The sequence below is a fragment of the Vicugna pacos genome, chromosome 3 (assembly GCF_048564905.1).
Source record: "Vicugna pacos chromosome 3, VicPac4, whole genome shotgun sequence".
Classification (NCBI taxonomy): domain Eukaryota; kingdom Metazoa; phylum Chordata; class Mammalia; order Artiodactyla; family Camelidae; genus Vicugna; species Vicugna pacos.
This window is the reverse complement of record NC_132989.1, coordinates 110,901,172-110,922,414: the sequence shown is the minus strand read 5'-3', so window position 1 is coordinate 110,922,414 and position 21,243 is coordinate 110,901,172. Positions and strand designations below refer to the sequence as shown.

Genomic DNA, 21,243 nt, shown 5'->3' with positions numbered 1-21,243 from the left:
TCTCAAAAAGATAATTTGCACACTCATGTTCATGGCAACACTATTCACAACAGCCAAGAGGCGGAAGCAGCCCAAATGCCCATCAACGGATGAATGGATGAACAAAATGCAGCATGTACGTAAATGGGAATGTTACTCAACCAGAAAAAGGAAGCAAACCTTGTCACAAGCTACACCGTGGATGAAACTTGAGGACATTATGCTGAGTTAAATAGGCCAGCCACAAAAGACAAATACTGTATGGTTCCACTTATCTGAGGGACTGAAAGCAGTCAAATACATACAAACAGAAAGCAGAACAGTGGTTACCAGGGGCAGAGGGAAGGGAAAGGCAGGAGCTGTTGTTTAATGAGTATAGTGTTTCAGTTGTACAAAATGGAAAACGTCACGGAGGTCTGCTTCACAAAAACGTGAATGTTCTTGACTCTACTGAACTGTACACTTGTACACTTAAAAGTGGTTAAGATGATAAATTTAATGTTACATATTTTTTACCATTGTAAAAAAGAAACCCATAAGAAAAAAACATTATCTGTTAAGATAATTAGGAGCAGTGTGCCTCACTTAAAGCTAATCATTTAGAGGATACGACACACAAAAATATTCAGGTTGAGTTTCTGCCTTCCAGGAGTTTAAGTTCTAATCATGGAAATAAAATAAAAATATGAGCAAAATTGCATACGAGTAACAATAACTCGAAAGGGCTGGCTGGTGGAATTAATCATGGAAAACCTATCAGAGTTAGACTCCGTTAAATCTGTGGGCACAAAGGGAGATTCACAGAATGTTCCCCAAGGGACCAGCATGGGGCCAATAGTTTTGCACACATGGACTCATTTTATTTGACGATGACCTTGTGAACAAGGGCAGGAGGGGTGAAGGAAGCAGAAGTGAAATTAGAGAAGAGGGCAGAAGTCAGTGGTGTGGGGGATTTCTCTACATACAAGAAACAGTGTAGAAAAGAGAACAATGAGTGGGTGAAGGCTGCCATGGGCAGAAGAAACCAAGGAGGTTTTGAGTGCAAATATAATGTAGCTGAACCTGCAGGTAGAAGCTAAAATAACCTAGATTCAAAGACGTTTGGATGGAGAGGCTCCTCGAAACCATGAGGAAACATAAAACATTATGTTAATGTGCAGGTGGAATAAAGATCAACTATCAATATCCATAATTCTTTGACTTTTTGTCAGTTCAGATACTATTTGCTTCATTTCTATGCCATAAATATTAATTTCTTCAAATGTACTTAGTAAAACAATGTATTAAAATCATTTGTGTAGTATTACTTTCTACTCTGTATCAAATGAGGCAGTCTGTCAATAAGCCCTTCTGCAATTTTTTAAATGAGAAAATTCCACTGAATAGAACATTTAAACAGGTCTCCGCACATAGGGACCTTCAGAACGTCGCACCTGCTTAGAAAGCTGCTCCTCACACAGCTTGTAGAGCGTGAAAAACTTCCTGGCCAAAACGATGTTGTCAATGAAGCCACAACTAGCCAGCTTCACCCTTATGATAATCTGTCGGTCAGGGACCATCATGGCCACGGAGCGGAAGTTAATCTTCAAGTTTTCAGGGAGTTCCTGTCGCCCAGCGTAGCCAGGATTCTGTACAGAAAAGCAAACCCAAGGATGAATGATATACCATCACCGGGGAACAAGTGCAACACATCAACACGATATTAAAAGATTTGTTACGCACAGACAGCAAATCTGGAATGACAACTGGAAAATTCATTCATGTATCTCGCCGTCCTTTTAAGTGGAGAGACTAGATTATGAGTTGCTGATACAAGTGCTACTTAACACTGAAGGCTTTCAAGCAGGAGTGAAAATTACAATCCCAATTTCCATTCACAGAAAATAAGTGACACGTGACCAGGGAGATGCAGGAAAACTGTGATAAGAAGGCTGAAGTTCCATAGCTCTTCCTGTGGTTCCTTACCATGGTCAGAAAAAGTCCAAATTCAGGGTTCATAGTCACATTATCCCCATCAGTAAAAATAAAAGACTTTTTACGCTCCTTTTTACATGTCAGAATGATGGAAATCTGCTGGGCTGCAACGGAGAGAACTGGTAGGTCGATGCGGTTAAATTCATCAAAACAGCCCCAGGATCCAGACTGTGCCAGTCCTTAGAAGGGAAATTAAACAGAAAATCCAATTAGTATATAATTTTGGAAAACCAAGGAAAAGAGCATCATGCAGCTGCCAAGACAAGCCAGAGGTAAGTTTGTTCAAAAATAAGGTTGAACAAATAGATCATACACAAAACGTCCCCAAAATAACACACAACGTGACACAATAACTCAATCTGCAGTGATAAATTAGGAACATTACAAAGGCAAGTGATATTGACATTTGACCCACACAACGCTGGTAAGATTCAGGTTTTCCAAAAAGTTTTACAAAGTTGGAAAATGACACTAAAACATTGAAAAGTAAATCTCAACAAGGTAGTCCACCTTAGCTTAAATTTCTCATCAAATAAAAAATATTACCCTCACCTTTAAAAATCCGTCCAAGTCCTCGGAAATCCATCTGGTCCGAACAATTGAAAACCACAACATATTTCCCAAGACATCGTCCCATATCTTTGGTGGTCTCTGTTTTGCCTGTTCCTGCAGGACCAGCAGGTGCTCCCCCCATGCTCATCCCCAGAGCTTGAGCCAATGTGATATAACACCTAGAGGGATAGAGAAATCACTAGAACCACCCCACTGGCATCTGAAAGACCCTTCTAAGATATCACAGTGAAATAAAACTCGCATGAAATTAAAAAACGGAAGATCCTGGCCATTGTCCCTATGCAACATGTCCAAAACTTCATTCTAAAATGCACTTATCCATATATTAACATGTGTTAAGGATAAAGTAAGTTTTAAAACTCTGTAAAAGGTTAAAGATTTTTTACGATAATGTATACTGTCAATGTCCAAGGATGAAAAAGAGTACATAGCATTTCCAAAACTTATTTGGCAACTTCTTCACAAAAATCTACTAACATCTAAAGAATAGTATTCTAGGAAACAGATTGGAGACGGTTAAAGTAGATCAATCCCCTTTTGAATCTAAGAGTTGGTAATTTGATGAACTTGGCAACAATGGTCACATGAGATTTAAATTGCTGAATAATCACACCTTAAATCTATTTCTAGGAGCATCTGCTTTACCTGCAAATAAATTCTACTGTATATTACAATACGATATCAACAGATAAAAGATTCTGGTGAGAGAATGCAAGAATGCCTGTGAAGGAAAACAATTAAATGATCACTTGCTGATGAATTATTGTTTTCCAGCATCACCCAGAGCTATAAAAGGGGTAGGACTTTCTTATGGCCAAACTCTAAAGCATTCATCTGGACTTGCAATTTTTTTGAAGAAAATAAAGCTACTGTCCAGCATGAAAGGTGGGAACGAGCCGAGAGCACACCCACCGGAAGCCCCCAGGGTCTCAATTTTATTGGATCCAGATTCCTAAAAAGGCAAGTAAATGACTCAGCCCTGAAGGCACACAGAGCCTGGATCCAAAGATGTTGTGAGTGTAAACTCAGAAGGACACCTGAGCTCACTTTGTTTCTGCCTTTTAACACAAGGTCTTATCTCTTGAACTTTTATCACCCCTTGCAGGGCAGTCTGTGCAACAGCAGCTAACATGATGCTATAGGAGCACCACCTACATATCTCACTTCAACCCCATCGAACCCTGCAGGGAAGCTACTGTCACTGTCCTCACTTTACAGATGGGGAGAGAGGCTCATAGAGACGGGATACTGTTTCTCAGAATCAAGGGGAGACAGCTGAGACTTGAACCAGCCTATTGGGCCGCCAAGTCCTCACCTTGCCCAGATCTAGGAGATGTCCACACTTTCAGGATAAGGGCTAAATCTCCAAGAACTCTGGCCACCCAGGTGCCCTGTCTTGCAAACCATCTCTGTAACTGAGGTCATTTGGGTTTGCATTTAAACTGAAGAAGTAGCAAGTTGTTAAGTTGCCATAAAGAAATGATACTATTTACGTAAAAGATGGGCAGCCATGCCAGGTGACATCTTTCACTTTCTCCAATGGGTGGGGCTTCAGTCCAACTGCTCTGCTGTACCCACACCCTCTAGAACTTGCCTTTCAGAGATAAGCCTGGATCTGCCAGAGCATCTTCATGTACATGTTGACATGACTCTCCCCAGAGCCTTCTACATGTATGTGTATCTCACTCCCTCCCTTCTCCACTTTCCTTTCCAGTCTCTTTGCTGCTTTCAAAAATGTCATCATTCATGGATGGCTTTGAACTTTTATGTGGTTTTATGGCCTTTTCACAGCTCTATTACAGCTTCCTGCCTCCCCACTAACAGCCGTAAGGTCTCTGCTGTCAGGAACAAACTCTAATTCACACTTGCACCCCCAGCTACTTGCCTAACCCCCAGGCACCATGTGCTTTATGAACATTTGTTGAATAAATGGCTTGTGCTGGTCCAGCCATACACCCTTGTCTGCTTCCTCCTGTCCCAGTAGCTACCAGACTCAGAGATGCAGAATGTGATCACGGCACCAAATGAACAATGAACAACCCCATGACTGAGGACTCATTAACATGCAGTGTTACTGTTAAGTATTCACAGTACTCTGGAAGCATTTCACTGCACAGAAACCAGAAACACTTTTCGTTCTTAACCTTAAACAACATCGAGTCGAAAACACTGAAAAACTCTCCAAGACAATTATGGTACATATTTTTCAAGAAGGTATTTTTCTTTGTTGAGAGCTTGGTTTAGTTACAGACTCTTTGATTACAGGACATGCTTAAGGAGAAATGAAAGGAAAGTTTGGTAAAGAATGTATTATCAGTGATGAACTCAATATTGAAAAAGCAAACAACCCAATTCAAAAATGGGCAGAAGGCCTAAACAGCCACTTTTCCAAAGAAAACATATAGATGGCCAAAAGGGACATCTAATTATTAGAAAAGGGCAAATCAAAACCACGATGAGGGATCACCTCACACTGGTGAGAATAGTCATCATTAAAAAGTCTACAAATAATAAATGCTGGAGAGGCTGTGGAAAAAAGGGAACCCTTCTACATTATGGGTGGGAATGTAAACTGGTACAGCCACTATGGAGAACAGTATAGATGTCCCTTAGAAAATTACACATAAAGCTACCATATGATCCAGCAAACCCACTCCGGCACATATATCCAGAAAAGATGAAAACTCTAATTCAAAAGGATACATGCAACCAAATATTCATAGCAGTACTATTTACAATATCCAAGACATGGAAACAACCCAGGTGCCCATCAATAGATAATTTGTTTAAGAAGATGTGATACACACACACACACACACACACACAATGGAATATTCCTCAGCCATAAAAAAGAATAAAATATTGCCATTTGCAGCAACATGGATGGACCTGGAAAATAGCACACAAAGTGAAGCAAGTTAGACAGAGAAAGACAAACATATCACTTATATATGGAATCTAAAAAACAATACAAATGAATCTGTCTGCAAAACAGAACCAGACACACAGACATAGAGAACAAACTTATGGTTACCAAAGAGGAGAGAGACGGAGGGACAAAGTAGGAGTTTGGGATTAACAAATACACACTACTCTACATGAAACAGATAAGCAACAAGGATTTACTGCTAGCACAGGGAGTTATATTCAGTATCTTATAATAACCTATAATGGGACATAATCTGAAAAAAAATGAATCGCTTCGCTGCATGCCAGAAACTAACACAATACTGTAAATTGACTACACTTCAGGGAAAAAGAAATCCTAAACAAAAACAGAAAAACAACAGTCACGGCAACAATATTGATGATGACTAACATTCACCCAGTGCCGGGCCCGGTGCTGGGTCCCTCCCTACCTCACCAATAGCCCAGAGGTTCATTCTGTGAAAACGAGTGGTACTCAGCTTCAGTTTCTACTTACACCAAAAACTGATTGTAACGTTCAGCCATTTTGTCCAAAATAAGCATCCAAAGCATCCCTGAACAGCACATATACAGTTGGCTGATGCCACAAAGCTCAAGTCGGACTAAGTGAATTACAGAATCGGTCACAGAAGGCCCCTTGGAGATGAGGAAACTGAGACCGGAGAAGTCGCAGGGGTGCTAGCTAACACACTTGGTAAATAACAGGCAGAGGGCACCACGAAGAACTCCAGGTGTTCAGGGCCATGTCCTCTCCACCACTTTTCACCAGTATTCATACTCAGTTTCTTTCCTGCTAAAAAGCCATCTTAATTGTCTCTGTAACCACAACAGGTGCCACAGTCCCCTAAAGCAGCCCTCAGAGCCCATGGTGACTTGTACCCACTGACACGTGGCGGTTCATATTCCCTCTTACCCCATCTGGTGCCACTGGGGTCATGTAAACCTACGCTTTCTGAGGCCGAAGGCAAAGGAAGCGGAGTCCGCTTCAGTCACCTCCTAAACCCCATGTAAAGATACATGTGTGAAACTAAAAATACTGACTTTCAAAGACTTTAATATAAAAGAGCTATAAACCCTAAAGAGGCCGTAAGTCAAAATCCCCTGAGCACCTGTAGAGAATGAAAATGTTGGGATGAGGGAGAGAGAGGTTGCAGAATCACAGAATCCTTCCATCACCTGTCTGTGAGGGGAGTTATGACAAGCCTGTCGGTGCAGCCTAAAAATTCGTTCTGGTAGATGAACGGCACATCTGTGATGTGGATCATCATCTTGTCAGCATCTTCGTTAAAATAAAACCTGCACTGCTTCAGCCACTCAAAGTCTGCAGGGCTCTTGATGTGCATGTGACACTGAAATGCAAAAGGCAGGTGTGAAAACTGAGGTGAGAACCACTTATTAGCCATACACACTAGCATTCAGGTAGGTCGTGATGTGAAGCAAGTGGAACTGAAAGACAACACAACTAGTTCGGAGATGCCAACTGCCTCATCATCCAACTCGCTCATTTACTGATCAGCAAAAAAGATACTTTCAAAGATGTGGGAAAAGGAAAATTCAAGAGAAACCCGTAATTGTCCCCCCCCCCATTTTAAATGGCATGATCTATTTTAAAAGTAAGATGTTCATTTCTTAAATTTCATCCTCAAATGCCCAATATCACAGTGCTAGCCATGAAAGACAATCTATGAAAAATATGTTTGGGCTTACAAAGATAGAAATAAACAATCTCATTAGGGGGGAAAATGCATCTTTTATTATTATGACAAAGTGCATTGTTGGGTTTTTTTCAATCCATTCATTATTCTTCCGAGGATTTGTAGCAGGCTGGAATTTGTAACATCTAAATGGCAGGTTATTGTCCAGTCATGCTTTTGTCTGAATTTTTTTAACCAAAATTTTAAGCCACTTTAATCGTTTTTCCTTGACCAATAAGAAATCTAAAATTACCCTGAGCCCTTTATTTCTCAAAGAGGCAAACGGTGTGCTTAATTCTTGAGAGGAGATTAGCACATAACAGCTTGAATTTGCTGCCTTTATTTCTGTTACATCAGAACCGATCTTTCATAATCTTTTTTTACATAATGGGGTGAGACACGATCCAGAAAATTATTACAAAAATAAGAGCTTCATGCCTCTTATCTAATGTTGTATTTTAGAGTAGAGGACACATTTCATTTCTTTCCACATTTCCTATTTTCTACAGCTACTAAACTCTCTTTCCCATCCCTGTTCTTTCTTTAAAGGCGAAGATCTGCATGACACCTGAATGTCACAAACTATATTAGGAAAGGCCATACGCAATCAATGACATGAACTGTAGCAAAACTTGTTACAGACGTGATTTATAAAAAGCCTTAAAGGAAGTGCTAAGTAGCTCTACCAGCAACATTACTTATTATTTCTGTAGCACGAAACTAACAGACTTCAAGTTCAATAACCAAAAGGAGCACAAGACAAACGCAAGCTTCTCAGGGTGCTCCGTGACATTTCAGCATTAAAGAATGGTCACATAAAGAGTTTTAAAATGAAGTCTAATTGCCTCCACAACACCTTAGCAGAGATCATCGGAATGTAACTGAAGTCTCGTCTAAAGGAAAATCTGACAATCTCTCATCATGAAGATGATTCTCTGCCTGAATTCGACCTTTTCTTTCGAATTCTTTCCAACTATTTCCAGTGGGTAAACACAGACAGGTTCTAGTATTTCTTTCTGTGTATGCCACGTTTGTAAAGCATTTACCAGGTCATCAAAGATATCTCTTTGGTGCACATGAATAGTAATCAAAGTCTCGTATTTAACTCGCTCCAGGGAACTCAGATCCTTTGTTGTCATGTCTATCAGCGTGTTCAGTAGCTCCAGGAAAGACTGATTGGTTTTCTGCATGATTTTTTTATCAAACTTGGCATTTCTGAGGGCCTCTTCTGAATCCCGTGTCCACATCATTTGAATTCCTAATAATCCAACCTTATGGAAATAAAAAAGGATTTCTGAGTGCACATGGCATATGAAGACATTTAAATAGGAATTACAATATCGTGATCAGTTGTGATTATTATGCAAATGTAAAGCCATCCTTGATTGCGTCATCTTGATACGCTACTTAGAAACCTGTGGAAACTCCATTCATATTGTTTACGTGACAATTAAATATGTGCAGCCTCACGATGTGTCTACAATTTTTCTCGTTTCATTTTAAGTTCTATCTCTCCTGAGACAGAGTTTAAGTACTGGCAGGGAAAGAGTATGTCTTAAACCTGCTTTCCCCAAACTCACACGGGGTTAACACTTAGTAGATACTCACAAAATCTTTACTGAGCACATGACTAAGAAATATTTTCTGTACTTTATTGCTGAAATAGATTTCTCATTTTTCTGGTAAAGCATACATTCAGTACGTTTTCAGGACTTATATACTAAAGAGATTCAGTAAGAAAAAATATTTTAAGTTAAAGGAAATCTATCAAATATCTCTACAGCACAAATACATATATTTGAAACTATACACATATATAATACACCACATCAAATAATTAAAATCTTTAAGCTTATCTATGTTTAACAAATCCTTACGGAAATCTTAATCTTGTTCCAGAGTTAAATTATAGGCAGTTGCATAGTTGACAATAGACAATGCCTGCAGTCTATAATGGCTGTCCTGTAAAAGACACTTTGCAATTTCAATGCACTGACCTGAGCGGGGAAGGAAGAAAGAAATTCCATCAGTTGGAAACCTGTTTCCTGAATATTTGCAGCTGCTTGCCGAATCACAAGATGTAATGAGGACTGAGATTCCTCCAAGAGAGAATTAAGCCAGACTTCCACATTGCCCTCTGCCATCACGGGTTTATCCAGTTCAATCGTCTCACCCTCTCGAGAGGAAACTGACAGAATGCGATCATAGATCTGTGTTGAAAACCCAAATAAAAAAAGCTACATTTTTATAAATAAATTCCTCCATTGCCCTCCTGGCAATGTTATCCTTTCCGTAGAAAATTAAGCTACATAATACAAAATAAAAGGCAAAGTATGATACAAAATCAATTCCAAAACATTTTTAAGCTATCCATGAAATCGAAAAGGGAATACTAAATCAATTGCAAATAGTCTGTACTTGAGAGAGGGTAAACTTGTTTTCTACAAGAAATATTTGATAGACAGGTGATGATCAAAAAAATGTCTGAAGTGTCCCCAGATGACTTCTCCAAGAGCCTGTCATCCCCCACAAGCTTCTCAGCTGACAGCAGCAAAGGCCTGGTCAGTAGATCAATGCGAACATCTCACAAGGTAATTCCAATCTGATACTAAACACTGTGCTCTTCACAGGAGCCCTTGGTTGCACATCATGTTTTCTAGTTCAAACCCAGCTCCTAGTCTGGTCATTTCACTTTAATTTCCATGGCATAATGAGAACATTTGGAGTATCTGGAGTTCCAAAATACAGTTCAAACAGTGCCCTGCTATTCACCAACCATGCAATATTGGAAGGCACACCACTGAGACTAAATTTCTTGCCTCTAATCAGTCATTAAAAGTCATGTCTGCCCTACTTCCTTAGTCCCTACTTCTCTAAGCACCTCACTGGCTACTTATGCCAATTAAAACACAGTTGGCCCTCTGTATCCACGGGTTCCGAATCCACAGATGCAACCAACAGCAGATGGACAATATTTGGAAAAAAAAAATTCCAAAAGTTCCAAAAAGCAAAACTTGAATCTGCCACGTGCTGGCAACTATTTACACAGCATTTACATTATATTAGGTATTATAAGTAATCTAGAGACTGAGGGTATGTTATACATAAATACTGTAACCTTTTATATAAGGGACTGAAGCATCTGTGGATTTTGGTATCTGCTGGGGTCCCAGAACAAATCCTCCCCACAGGTACAAAGGGAAGACTGTGATGCAAACCATAAAATAAATACAAATGTTTGTTGTTGGTTTTGTTCTTTCATAAGTGGAACAGTGCTCCCTTGGGCTCAGATTTAGTCTGTATTAATGAAATCCTCCTTAGTTGTCCACAGAAGTGATCTGCGAAGAAGCTAATGAGCCTTAGGCTTCAAGGACCCTCGCTTACACAAACCCTTCTAGGTCCTGAATATAAACCTATATTTATAATTGTATAAGATTTAGAACCCACAAAATCAGGATCTGCCCCTGGTTGTAGAAATCCTATAACAGAAAAAAGAACAAACAAAGAACAAGCAAGCTTTTTATTTTTAAGAAGTAATTGCTACGGACAGAAGCTAAAAATGAGGAAGTTCAAACTATCTTCAGTGTACAATGAGGTGGGGAGAAGCTTCACTCCAGGACCAGGAAGTCCTGATGCTAAAGCAGAAGGATCTAAGCAAACCATCAGGAAGAACTTCCTGGGTCATTCAATCTCCTCTTGCAACCCACACATCCAGTAGATCTACAAAAAACATTGATTTTTACCATTCAATCTGTCCTGTCTTCGTCTCCACCCACCCTCCTCATCAGGGCTTTCTTGTGTCAGCTCAGCCTTTTCCATGCTGACTTTGCAATCACTTCTGACACTGGTTTCCTTGTCTCATTCTATTCCACCTCCTACACTGAGCCAGAGGATCCTTCTGAAACACAAATCAGGTCACTGCGCTGCTTAAAACCCCCTATGCCTTTTGTCATGTTCATGAGGAAGTATGTGCCTGAGTGTGATGGACTTGGCCTTTTGGAATTTGGTCCATGCCTCCTTTTCCCTTTGTCCATCACCCTGTGTCGCAGTTTAAATGTGTCCTCCAAAAATATGTGTTGAAGTCCTCAGCACCAAAACCTGTGGAAATAGAGTGTTTGCAGATGTAATCAAGTTATGATGAGGTCATCCTGGATGAGGGTGGACCCTCATCCAATAACCGGTGTCCTTTGAAGAAGAAGGAAATTGAGACTCAGAGACACAGACACCCAGGGAGAATGCCATGTGAAGACAAAGGCAGGGATGGAAGTGAGGTGTCTACAAGCCAAGGAGCACCAAGGATGGCTGACTACCACTAGGAACAAGGAGAGAGGCACCGAACAGATTCATCCTTGGAGCCTCCGGTAGGAACCAACACTGCCAACACCTTAAGTTCAGATGTCTAGCCTCTAGAACTGTGAGAGAATACATTTCTGTTGTTTTAATCCACCAAAGCCCTAGGAAAGTAATACACTCCCTCACATACCCACCCTTCCGGCATCCTAGGCTGCCACACCTCCAGACCCTTGCACTTGCCCTTCCTCTGGCCAGACCATGCGTCCCTTCCCCACCTGCCTGGTCACATTCCACTCGCCTTCAAAACATAAGTGCAAACACTGTATTCTCCTGCAAGAAGCCCTCTCTTATACCCTTTACACCCAGGCCAGGGCTCCCTAGTGGGCATTCCCATGTTCCTTGTGTGCAACACAAGCACAAGAAGTCAAAAATATTGACAGTTTAATTGCCAAATTTCCTTGAATGTTGTACTGCATAAAAATGACATCAGTATGGGTTATGACATAGTGGTCCTTGAAACCCTAGGACTGGCATCATGCCTGACGCACAGCAAGGGGCTTTTAATGGCTTCCAATGAACCAGCTCTACCACCACATCAATTGCACTCTGTAGACTCCACCAGAGCACGAGTTCCCTGAGGATGGTACGTTCTCACTGTTAAGCATGACATCCAGTCCAGGGTATTTGCTCAACAGATGCAAATTGCATTCTAGGATGAATAAACAAATGATATTGAGGTTTGTATGAAGCACTAAAGAGGAACTGAATCTGTTATCCAACAGGAAGGGTCACTCTTATAGGGAAACTGGGCTGAAGGGGTTAGACAAAATCTTCTGGCAGCTGTGCGAATGTAGTCTCCCTCACGTGGAATGACCTCTTTTGGGTTCTATACGAGTTCTTCCATGACTCTAGAAAATTGTTGGGAGTGTTTTAAAAAACGAAAAGAAAAAGTTTTCAATGGAGAATGATGAAAAACATGGAAGACCGTCATGCCAAAAAACGTCTTAAGCCTGATTAAAACAGTCAAATCACTGTGGCAATTCTGTTGAGTCAAGGCACTGTCTGATGAGCAATTAGTTTCTTTGTTTTGTTGAATTTCTAAGCAGTTAATTTGGCATGTAAAGCCATGAATGCCACATACGATGCATTCCTAATCATATTTAAACTGTTTGTTATTCAAATCTACACGTTGAATGTTAAGAAATGACGTAATCCTGAAGGCAAATTGGGCCCCAAAGTTGTTGGGTTTTTTTCTCAAGTCACTGGCTGATAGTTAATGGACAGAAACGTAATTCTTTGTAAACACTACTGGAGAGCTACTTAATGAAGACAGTTAAGATTCCATGATGTGGTAACTGCTGGCCAATAATGAGAATCAGGCGAACCTTTTCGTGAAACTTGACGGTGTTAATGTTGTCAAACACATTCAGCAGATGGCCTTGTATGGTGTGGGTGTCCGATGCCTGCCCCAGGATCTCCAGAAGGGTAGGGTCTGAGACAAAGAAGAACCGAGGAAAGCAAAGTCGTTTTTTCTCCAAGTATCTAAGTGGGGAGGAAAAGACAGACTTCATAAACACACAAAACAGGCTTTTCTAGAAATAAATTAATCTGGATGAGAAAAGGGGGAAAGATTTTGAGACAATCTAATTTTCCTGCACACTCTTCAATGCTTTCGTTTTGTTCTGGGTTTTTTTGTTCTGTTTTGTTTTGTTTTTGCAACTCATTTGACCAAGAAGCATTCCATATTCTGATGGGGAGACTTTTTTCCCCCTAGAATTGATAAAATTGCTTCACTTTTCACAAGTGTAATGTATACATTTGATTTAATCTGGAAATTTTTGTACTTTTTTTGTAGAGGACAAGAAAAATTACACACAGGGAGGTTTTTTTGGTTTTGTTTTTATTTTGTTGAAAAGCACAGTGCTGTATCAGCTAAAGGTTGCATCTCATTCTTGGAATTGTATCTTAAAAGAATCCAGTGATCCCATCACTGAAGCAGAAGCGAAATTCCAGCTACGAATGAGCTACATGGAAGGGCTCTGGCACTGCTCTCCACCTCCAGGAGTAACAGAAACCAAGTGAATGAATGTTCCTCTCTCATCACCCGGCTTTCACTGCAATTTTGTTTCTATAGTTGCTTTATTTTATGGTGATTCCTTAAGTCATGGATGTATTTTTCTGTCATTCTCAGATCTATACCTTTGTGTCTTCAGTGTCTAGCCCATCTTGATATAATTAATGCAGTTTTAACTACAGTTTCTCTTTGAAATCTCTCTTGTATCAAATATCCTTCAACAGTTACTTGACATGATTCAACAACTTTATAAATTAAATCATTAATACCAGATAGTCAAATTTTTCTAAAAATTTATGTTGGAAAATCTCTTTGCAATTGTTCTGTTTTTAAGTAGACATTTAAAGGATGCTCCACTCATATTTTATTTAGCTGTGATCATAGTGTTTCATAATGCCTGCTTAGGACAATTTTTTTCAAGGGAAAGTTTCAGCATAGGCTTGTCACTTAAAGTTTCAACTATTTTCTACGGAAAACTGCGGCCCTGCCTCCAGCTCCTACTGAACCTGCCTTCGTATGCAGTGGGACAGACATCCTTGAAGGATGGTCTTGTTGGCTCTTCAGCTTTCCTGAAAGCATGTCAACTTTGTCACCTTCCCGCAACTGAACGTCAAAGTCTGTGGACTTATCCTTAACCAGCAGTGCGGACTGACTTTCCTCTAGACACTTTTCAGGGTTAAATCTCCCTCATTTTGCACTGCCCCATATTTTCCATCAACTTGAATATGAAAACGATATTAGTGAAGGTTTTTTTGAGGCGGATGCAGTCATTCCGCTCCCCCAGTTCCCTGGATCCGGCCGTTTTACGGGACAGGCTCACCAACTCACTGTGACAAGAAAGCATGTGAGGATTCTTCTCTGTCCTCCCTTTTAAGAGGACGCACAACAGAATTTCCCTCATGGTATCCCTTTAAAACAAAAATATACTGTTTTCCTGAGCAACTGGGACCTTTTATTTTCCTGTGAATGTTGTACCTAATCGTACACCTCTCGCTGCTCTGGTCCCTAGGGAGGAACTTTGGTCTTTGAGCCTGGGGTCTATTCCCAGCTTTGCTCTAAGCCAAATTTACCCTCTCCATTTATTAGCCCTTATTTTTCTTTGACCTTACTTTTCTCAACACTTTATTTTTCAGCAGCCATTTCTAAGGGTTCTTTGGTCAGCCAAGCATAAATAAGTAAACCCTATTATTTTCATGTTATCACACAGGTGTTTCTTCTAGTTTTAGCTTTGTCACTTTTTTTTTTTTTTAGTTCAAGTTTAAGCAACTTCTCTATTTCCTTCACAGAGATCTTCCCAAAGTGCCCAGTGTTTTAATCCCCACCCGTGACTACGAGCACAGTCTGGCGTAGGCGGCCTCAGTTCTTCAGTGCACAGGACAGCAGTGTTATGGGTACTATTATAGGTATTGAGGACAGGGGGACATCTGGATGGGGACAGGCCGCCCAGACTCAGCCAAGGCGACATCATCATTTAGTCTGAGTTAAATGCTCACAGTATATGACACTTCATAAGTGTACATCTCAGTGCAGTTTTTTAAAAATCTTCCTTTTATTTTATTTGTTTATGTAATAGCAGGACTGAGGATCGAACCCAGGACCTCCCACGTGGGAAGCACGCACACTGCTGCTGCGCTACGCTCACCGCCACAGCGGGGTTTTCATCCCTGACGCTACTCCCACCCAGGACTACAGATAATTGTGATGGCTTATTTTAGGTGTAGGTTTGACGACACCATGACACCCAGTTATGTAGCCACTGTCCTAGATGTTTCTATGAAGATTTTTTTGGATGAGTTTAACATTTAAATCAGTAGACTTTGAGTAAAGCAGATTACCCTACATAATGTGGGTGGGCCTCGCCCAATCAGCAGAGGAAGAGGGAATTCTGCCAGGAGGCGGCCTCGGGGCTTCAGCTGAAGCAGCCTTGACTCTTCCTGGGTCTCTAGGCTGTCAGCCTACCCTGGGATTTGACTTGCCAGCCTCCACAATCACATCTCTCTCTCTTTCTCTCCTCGTGTGTGCGTGTGTGTGCACACGTGTGTGCATGTGTGTGTGTGTGCGTCCTATTGGTTCTTATTTCTAGAGAACCCTGACCAATACAATAATCACTAGTTCACCCAAAATTTCTCCATAGACACTGACTATTCTAAGGAGATTAACAGAAGGGGAGATATTCAAAAGCATGTGGATTCCAGTTATAAAACAGTTAAGTCATGGGGATACAATGTACAGCAGGGTGGCTATGTTAATTATACTGTATTTCACATTTGAAAGCTGCTAACAGAGGTGATCTTAAAAGTTCTCATCACAAGAAAAGAAATGTGTAACTCTGCAGGGTGATGACTGTTAACTAGACTTACTGTGGTGATCACTTTGCAATATATACAAATATAAAATTACTACGTTTTACATCTGAAACTAATATTATGTGTCAATTATACCTCAATTTAAAAAAATAAAAAGGAAATAAAAGTATGTGTAGGTAACTGGTTTTTATAACATTACTATTTAACATATTTCTACTTCATGATTTTATCTTGATTAGCGAAAGAGGGAGAAAATTCATTATCATTCTTGGAATTCATCCAGCTTCTATATATGTAAGTGCACGTATGTGTGTGTGTGTTGATGGATATCAGGTCAGGCTCTCATTTTTGTATAATCTTGACTTCTTGTGTACACTACACACTATTCATATTGTTCTTGGTTGAATAATAATGGAATAGTTTGGTTCTTCAGATGTTTATCAGAAAGATCAGCATATTAATTTTAAAAACAAGGACTGTACAAGAATATTCACAAGATATTGTCCCAGTGATGGAAGAAGCCATAAGTCCTATAATTCCAGCATCAGGGAAAATCCAGTAACTTGGAGAGACTATAAGTCTCCAAACTATCAGCTTTATCTATGCCACAACATTCGACATGAATTAAGTCTTAGAAAAAGAAAACCAGTTTGGTTAATCCTGTCTAGTCTCTCTGATCCCTTTCATCTCTAGGCAACTAAGAGCCTTCACAGAGCCAGCAAACTCACCCAGTTAGGGATTTCTGGCAGATCTCTAACTGGTCCAGCAAGTGCGGTAACAGCTGCCCCATGGTCTCATCGCCAACGCAACACTGAACCACGTTGGGCGTCTCATGCGCCCGAGTCATGATCTTCACCCAAGATTTATCTATATTGGAAAAGCGCTTGGCTTCCTGTAAGAACAAGAGCAAAGCACACTTGGACACATTGGTGATCGCAAGGACAGAGCGTCTCACAAACCTCCCACTGAGGCCAGGCTTTCGACCAGTCTGGATACCCAGCTACACATGCCTGAAATGTCACACGTGTTCTAGTCCAGCTCTCCTCTGGCCTTTTGTACCATAGCACCCCCTTTTCTTAAGCAAGACTCTTTAGCTCAAACTTGATACCCCATTTTGTTAACTAAAAACAGTTAAGACTAATAATACAAGACAAGCCCATTTGGGAGGAAAGGACCCTCCCAGTTGTTTCCAGCAGTTATGGCCAAATGCAGTGAATCCTGTGTTTTTCAAGTTTTCTGCATAGAACATCGAATTGTTTGTGTATTTAGAAAACAAACATTTGAAAATAAGGTACAAAATTAATTACAGGATGACCTTAATATTCTGAAATTTTTAAAAATTGATTTTGTATGAAAAATGGAAAATGCACAGATTATGTTGAGAGAGTAGGAATAAAGTTTATTTTCTTCCTTAAGAAAGGTGATGTGCATTTTACCAACGAGCACATACCATCAAACATGAGCGCAAGAAACTTCACCCAGCTCCCTCAACAGTGTATGTGAAAGTTTCCATTATTAAGTCCAACTTGAGACGCTTCCTCGCCCATCAAATAGAAAAACAGGCCAAAATATAAATGCAAAAATAAATACTTAAAATTTGAATGTCTGGATACAATTCACTGGTAGCTAAAAAAATAAATCAGCTAACAGATCTGTCCCTTATAATTAAATTTAAAACTAACCTAAAAGAAAGCTAGGAAACATAAGCGAAGAGAACACTCAACATAACTGTGCTTCTAAAACTCAAATATATTGCTAAAACGTTATAATTTTGCAAACAATTTAAGGTAATTGGATAAGAATTGTTGAGATTTGGTAAAAAAAAATTTTTTTAATCTCAAAATACACTAGTACCTAGTGAGATGATTACAGTTTGACAAGAAAAAACATACTCAACATCTTGAGAAGAAGCCCTTTTTGTTTGGGAGTTCTGCCCTGCATATTTCCACCTCTCAATTTTACAGTACAGATATAATTGAGTATATTGTATAGCGTGAGCTATTTTAAACTGTCAGTGGTAGAAGAACAAATTATCCTACCATTGTCAAGATAGCTAGTCTGTAATTCCACCCTGTTCCAAATTCCACCTTCAAATTATCTGAAGAAGCGTATCAATTATGCAGGCATTCATTCTTTGTTGTTTTTTTTTTTAAACCGCCCCCCCCCATTTCCTATAAAACTTCCTAGTTTGGGAGCATTCTTACTGTCATTTGCACGCCCCTTCTTTTCCACAATTTCTCTCTCTCTCTCTGAAGAGAAATTCAACAACAAAAACAAAAAGATTGGGGAGAGGGTAGCTGAAATAAAAGTTTAAATATAACTGCATTTTTTAAGGAATTATGAGTTGTTAGCTAATTCTCTAAGTTCAAAACCTAATGAAATCATAAAAAAAAAATTCTAAAACCTTGGGAAGCTGCTTGGCAATGTCTCCTCCCACAAAGACGGCTTCTAAGTAAATCCACAAGTTTTGCACCATCATCCAGTTCTCGATGATGTCTGTTGAGTTGGAAAGGTGATGCACCCACTTTTGAATCTGGGCTTTGAATGGCGTATTGTACCTAAAATGAGAAATATGTTCAGAATTTGATTTTTTGCGTGTTTTGTTTTTATTGGTGTTTTCCAACAAAAGAAGTTTGGGGGTTTTTTTAATCCTAATTTTGACCTATTTCTTTACAACTATGCTTATGCCACTGGCTTTTAAAATGATGCTACCAAGTGATTAATTCATCACCACATACTGTATGTTGTACCAACTTTTTCCCTTTTGACCCAGAGCATAGGGAGGTGGAAGACGTATCATCTAAGGAGTTCACTGATCCGCCTGGACTCCACTCAGCTGCTGCAATAGGATCATTCTGGTCATTGTTGCTGCGGCCACGAGCATAACATTCTCTCTGCTGAGCTTCTGTGCTTATTTCGGACAGCCTCCAGTTTCTCATGTGATATGGAGCAATTACAGAGCTGTTGGCAGGGGCCCAATAACTAATTCAATTTTCAAATGTGATACTATCTGGACTCTCCCTGCAGCTTCCCCTCTTCTGGGCCTCTTTCCAACTTCCCATCCGCTCCTGTCCACCCACATCTGTGTGTACAAGCATGTGTGAGGGTTTCTGCGTGTACACACGTTTACCCTGATGGCCACTTTTCTGCCTCTCTCCCAGTTAATCTATCTTCCCCTTTTCTTCTTGAGGCAGAAACTGACAATGGTCCCCTAATGTCTTTTTCTCCTTCTTTAGAGAGAGCACCCCATTTCTACCTAGACTCACAGCTGCCTGGTTAAAATACTGAATTTCACAACCTCCTTTGCAGCGATGTGCAGTTGCAGGGTTAATTTCCACATCAATTGTCCTCAGGCTTAGCTGCATATTCTAATTATCTGATAAATATAAAAAACTACTAAGGCCTGTCTGGATCCCACCCCCAGGAACTCTGATTCAGTCAGTGTGGGATGGGGCCCAGGCGTTGAGATTTTTTTAGATTCCCTAGGGGTTTCTATTATGTAGCCAAGGCTGAAAACCACTCTTCCAGATGAGAAGTGAGCGGCACCATTGGATGTAAGGGGTAGAAGGGAGGAGAAGGGCTACACCTGGACAAGACAGAAGAGTGAGCCAGACAGAGCATGGGTCCCCAGGGACGTGGTGGAGTCCACACTCCTACCTGAACCATCGATCTCGGGAATTCTTTAACTTGAGAAAAACATCAACTTCAGTCTTGCTGAAGCAATGTTGAATGTGGTGCTTCTGCTACCTGCAGACGACCTTAATCCTAAACAATGATACTGCCTTCCATTGTTTTCTTCTTCTCTTTCTTCTCCCTTTATTAATCTCTCCAGTCCAACATAATATGGACATGAAGTCATCACAAATATTAGTCGTATTAATGAATAAAATTTTTATTTCCATATTCTTAATTATTAACCAGGTTCTTTTAATAATCTACACATCTTTCTGGGGGTTTTTGTTTATGCTTTTCACAAGAATATAGGTCCACTGCAACAGAGATCTTTGTTTTATTCAGTCTTCTATCCACAGCACCTAGAAGACCACCTGGCGCATAGTAGGTGTTCCATAAATTTGTGTTGAATACATGTTCCTCATACAACTCTGTGGATTCGATGTCATTGGCAAGGAAAGTTTCCCCATCCCTAACACAGATGATGTTTACTTAATTTATACATGTACTTTTTCTGCCTCCATAGGATATGTTATCTTCCATCTGTCCTTAATTCTGACTGGGTGTGAAGAACAACCAAATTTATCAAAACTCACCAAATCCTAAGTAGTTCAGACTCACTGTTAGCAGTGGTCTAACTCTCTAAGATCTAATTTTATAGTCTATATTACTCATTTCAAACACTCAGGTGTATCAAGTAAAATAGACGAATTTTTATCAAAACAGTATTAGGTGGTTATTATTTCCTATGTTAAAATGATTGACACACACATTCACAGAGGATAGAATGACATTTTAAAGATAGAATAGTACAAAAATTCATATCTCAATGATATCCACATTTTACACCATTACCATTTACTCGAGAAAATCCTGGTGAACAAAAAATTATTTCAGAAAAAGCAAAAGGAAGCATTGAACCAAGGAAATCTAAGTTTATGAGTCTCTGGCTTGCATGTCCAAAGCATGACGGCTCTGCTGTTACTGTCAAATGGAAACGTTAGGCTGGCATTGGTCTGTGCTGTTTTACTTCTGTTTATGAATGAAATTCATTTTCTATCTTAATCTGTCATCACATTAAAGTATGTACCCAACTGAGAGTGTCTAGTCCACAGATGTTGGCAAAAAGGTTTTCCAAGTAGCATAATTATTCTAAAATTCAGAATAATTTTCCCCCTGGAATCTAGAGCCTGTTGAGCTGTCAGCTGTGCAGTGAGGCTTGTCAGAAGTGAAGCTGAAATGTTCCGTGAGATGCGAGTGCTTAATTACATGTTGCATTATTTCGTCCAACTGATGGTCCCAGACACATCCCACAAGTAGAGGATAATTAAATAGAAACAGTGTTATCTGTGCTGTGCCAAAGGCTAAAATTAAAACAAGTACTTTTAATGCTGAATAAATTGTACAAGGGGCATTGCTGCATTTTTTGATCAATTTCCCTTGACGTGTTTGCTAGTGTGGTTCTCAAATCTCAGGGAAAGGATGGATGGTTCCCCTACCTGTTGCTCAGGAGGGAGCCCAGCAACATCAAGCTGTCCTCCATGCTGGCGATGATTTCTGACGTACTGTCTCCTCGCAAGAGGAGCTCTCCGCGGGTTTTAAAGCTGCCAAATGTGAATGTTTTGTGGTCCCATTCATTAATCACTTGCTTCAGCTTTCGCTCAATGTCTCTCTCTTTCACCGCACTGATACAGATGTCCTATTAAAATTTTATCATTTTATCACATGAAAGGCACACGTGCTTCTTGAA

The 21,243-nt window shown here is 40.0% G+C and overlaps 1 protein-coding gene across 1 annotated transcript in view; it reads right to left on the bottom strand.

The window, feature by feature from the left end:
- DNAH5 (dynein axonemal heavy chain 5) overlaps positions 1–21,243 on the bottom strand; it is a 234,944-nt gene that overhangs the window by 107,461 nt on the left and 106,240 nt on the right. The window contains exons 29-38 of the mRNA XM_072958846.1: positions 20,993–21,192; positions 18,226–18,379; positions 16,550–16,713; positions 12,827–12,983; positions 9,146–9,358; positions 8,195–8,419; positions 6,631–6,803; positions 2,506–2,684; positions 1,945–2,132; positions 1,413–1,607 (exon numbers count right to left, since the gene is read on the bottom strand). Of these exons, the coding sequence (XP_072814947.1) occupies positions 1,413–1,607; positions 1,945–2,132; positions 2,506–2,684; positions 6,631–6,803; positions 8,195–8,419; positions 9,146–9,358; positions 12,827–12,983; positions 16,550–16,713; positions 18,226–18,379; positions 20,993–21,192 (1,848 nt within the window). The remainder of the gene's footprint in view (positions 1–1,412; positions 1,608–1,944; positions 2,133–2,505; positions 2,685–6,630; positions 6,804–8,194; positions 8,420–9,145; positions 9,359–12,826; positions 12,984–16,549; positions 16,714–18,225; positions 18,380–20,992; positions 21,193–21,243) is intronic.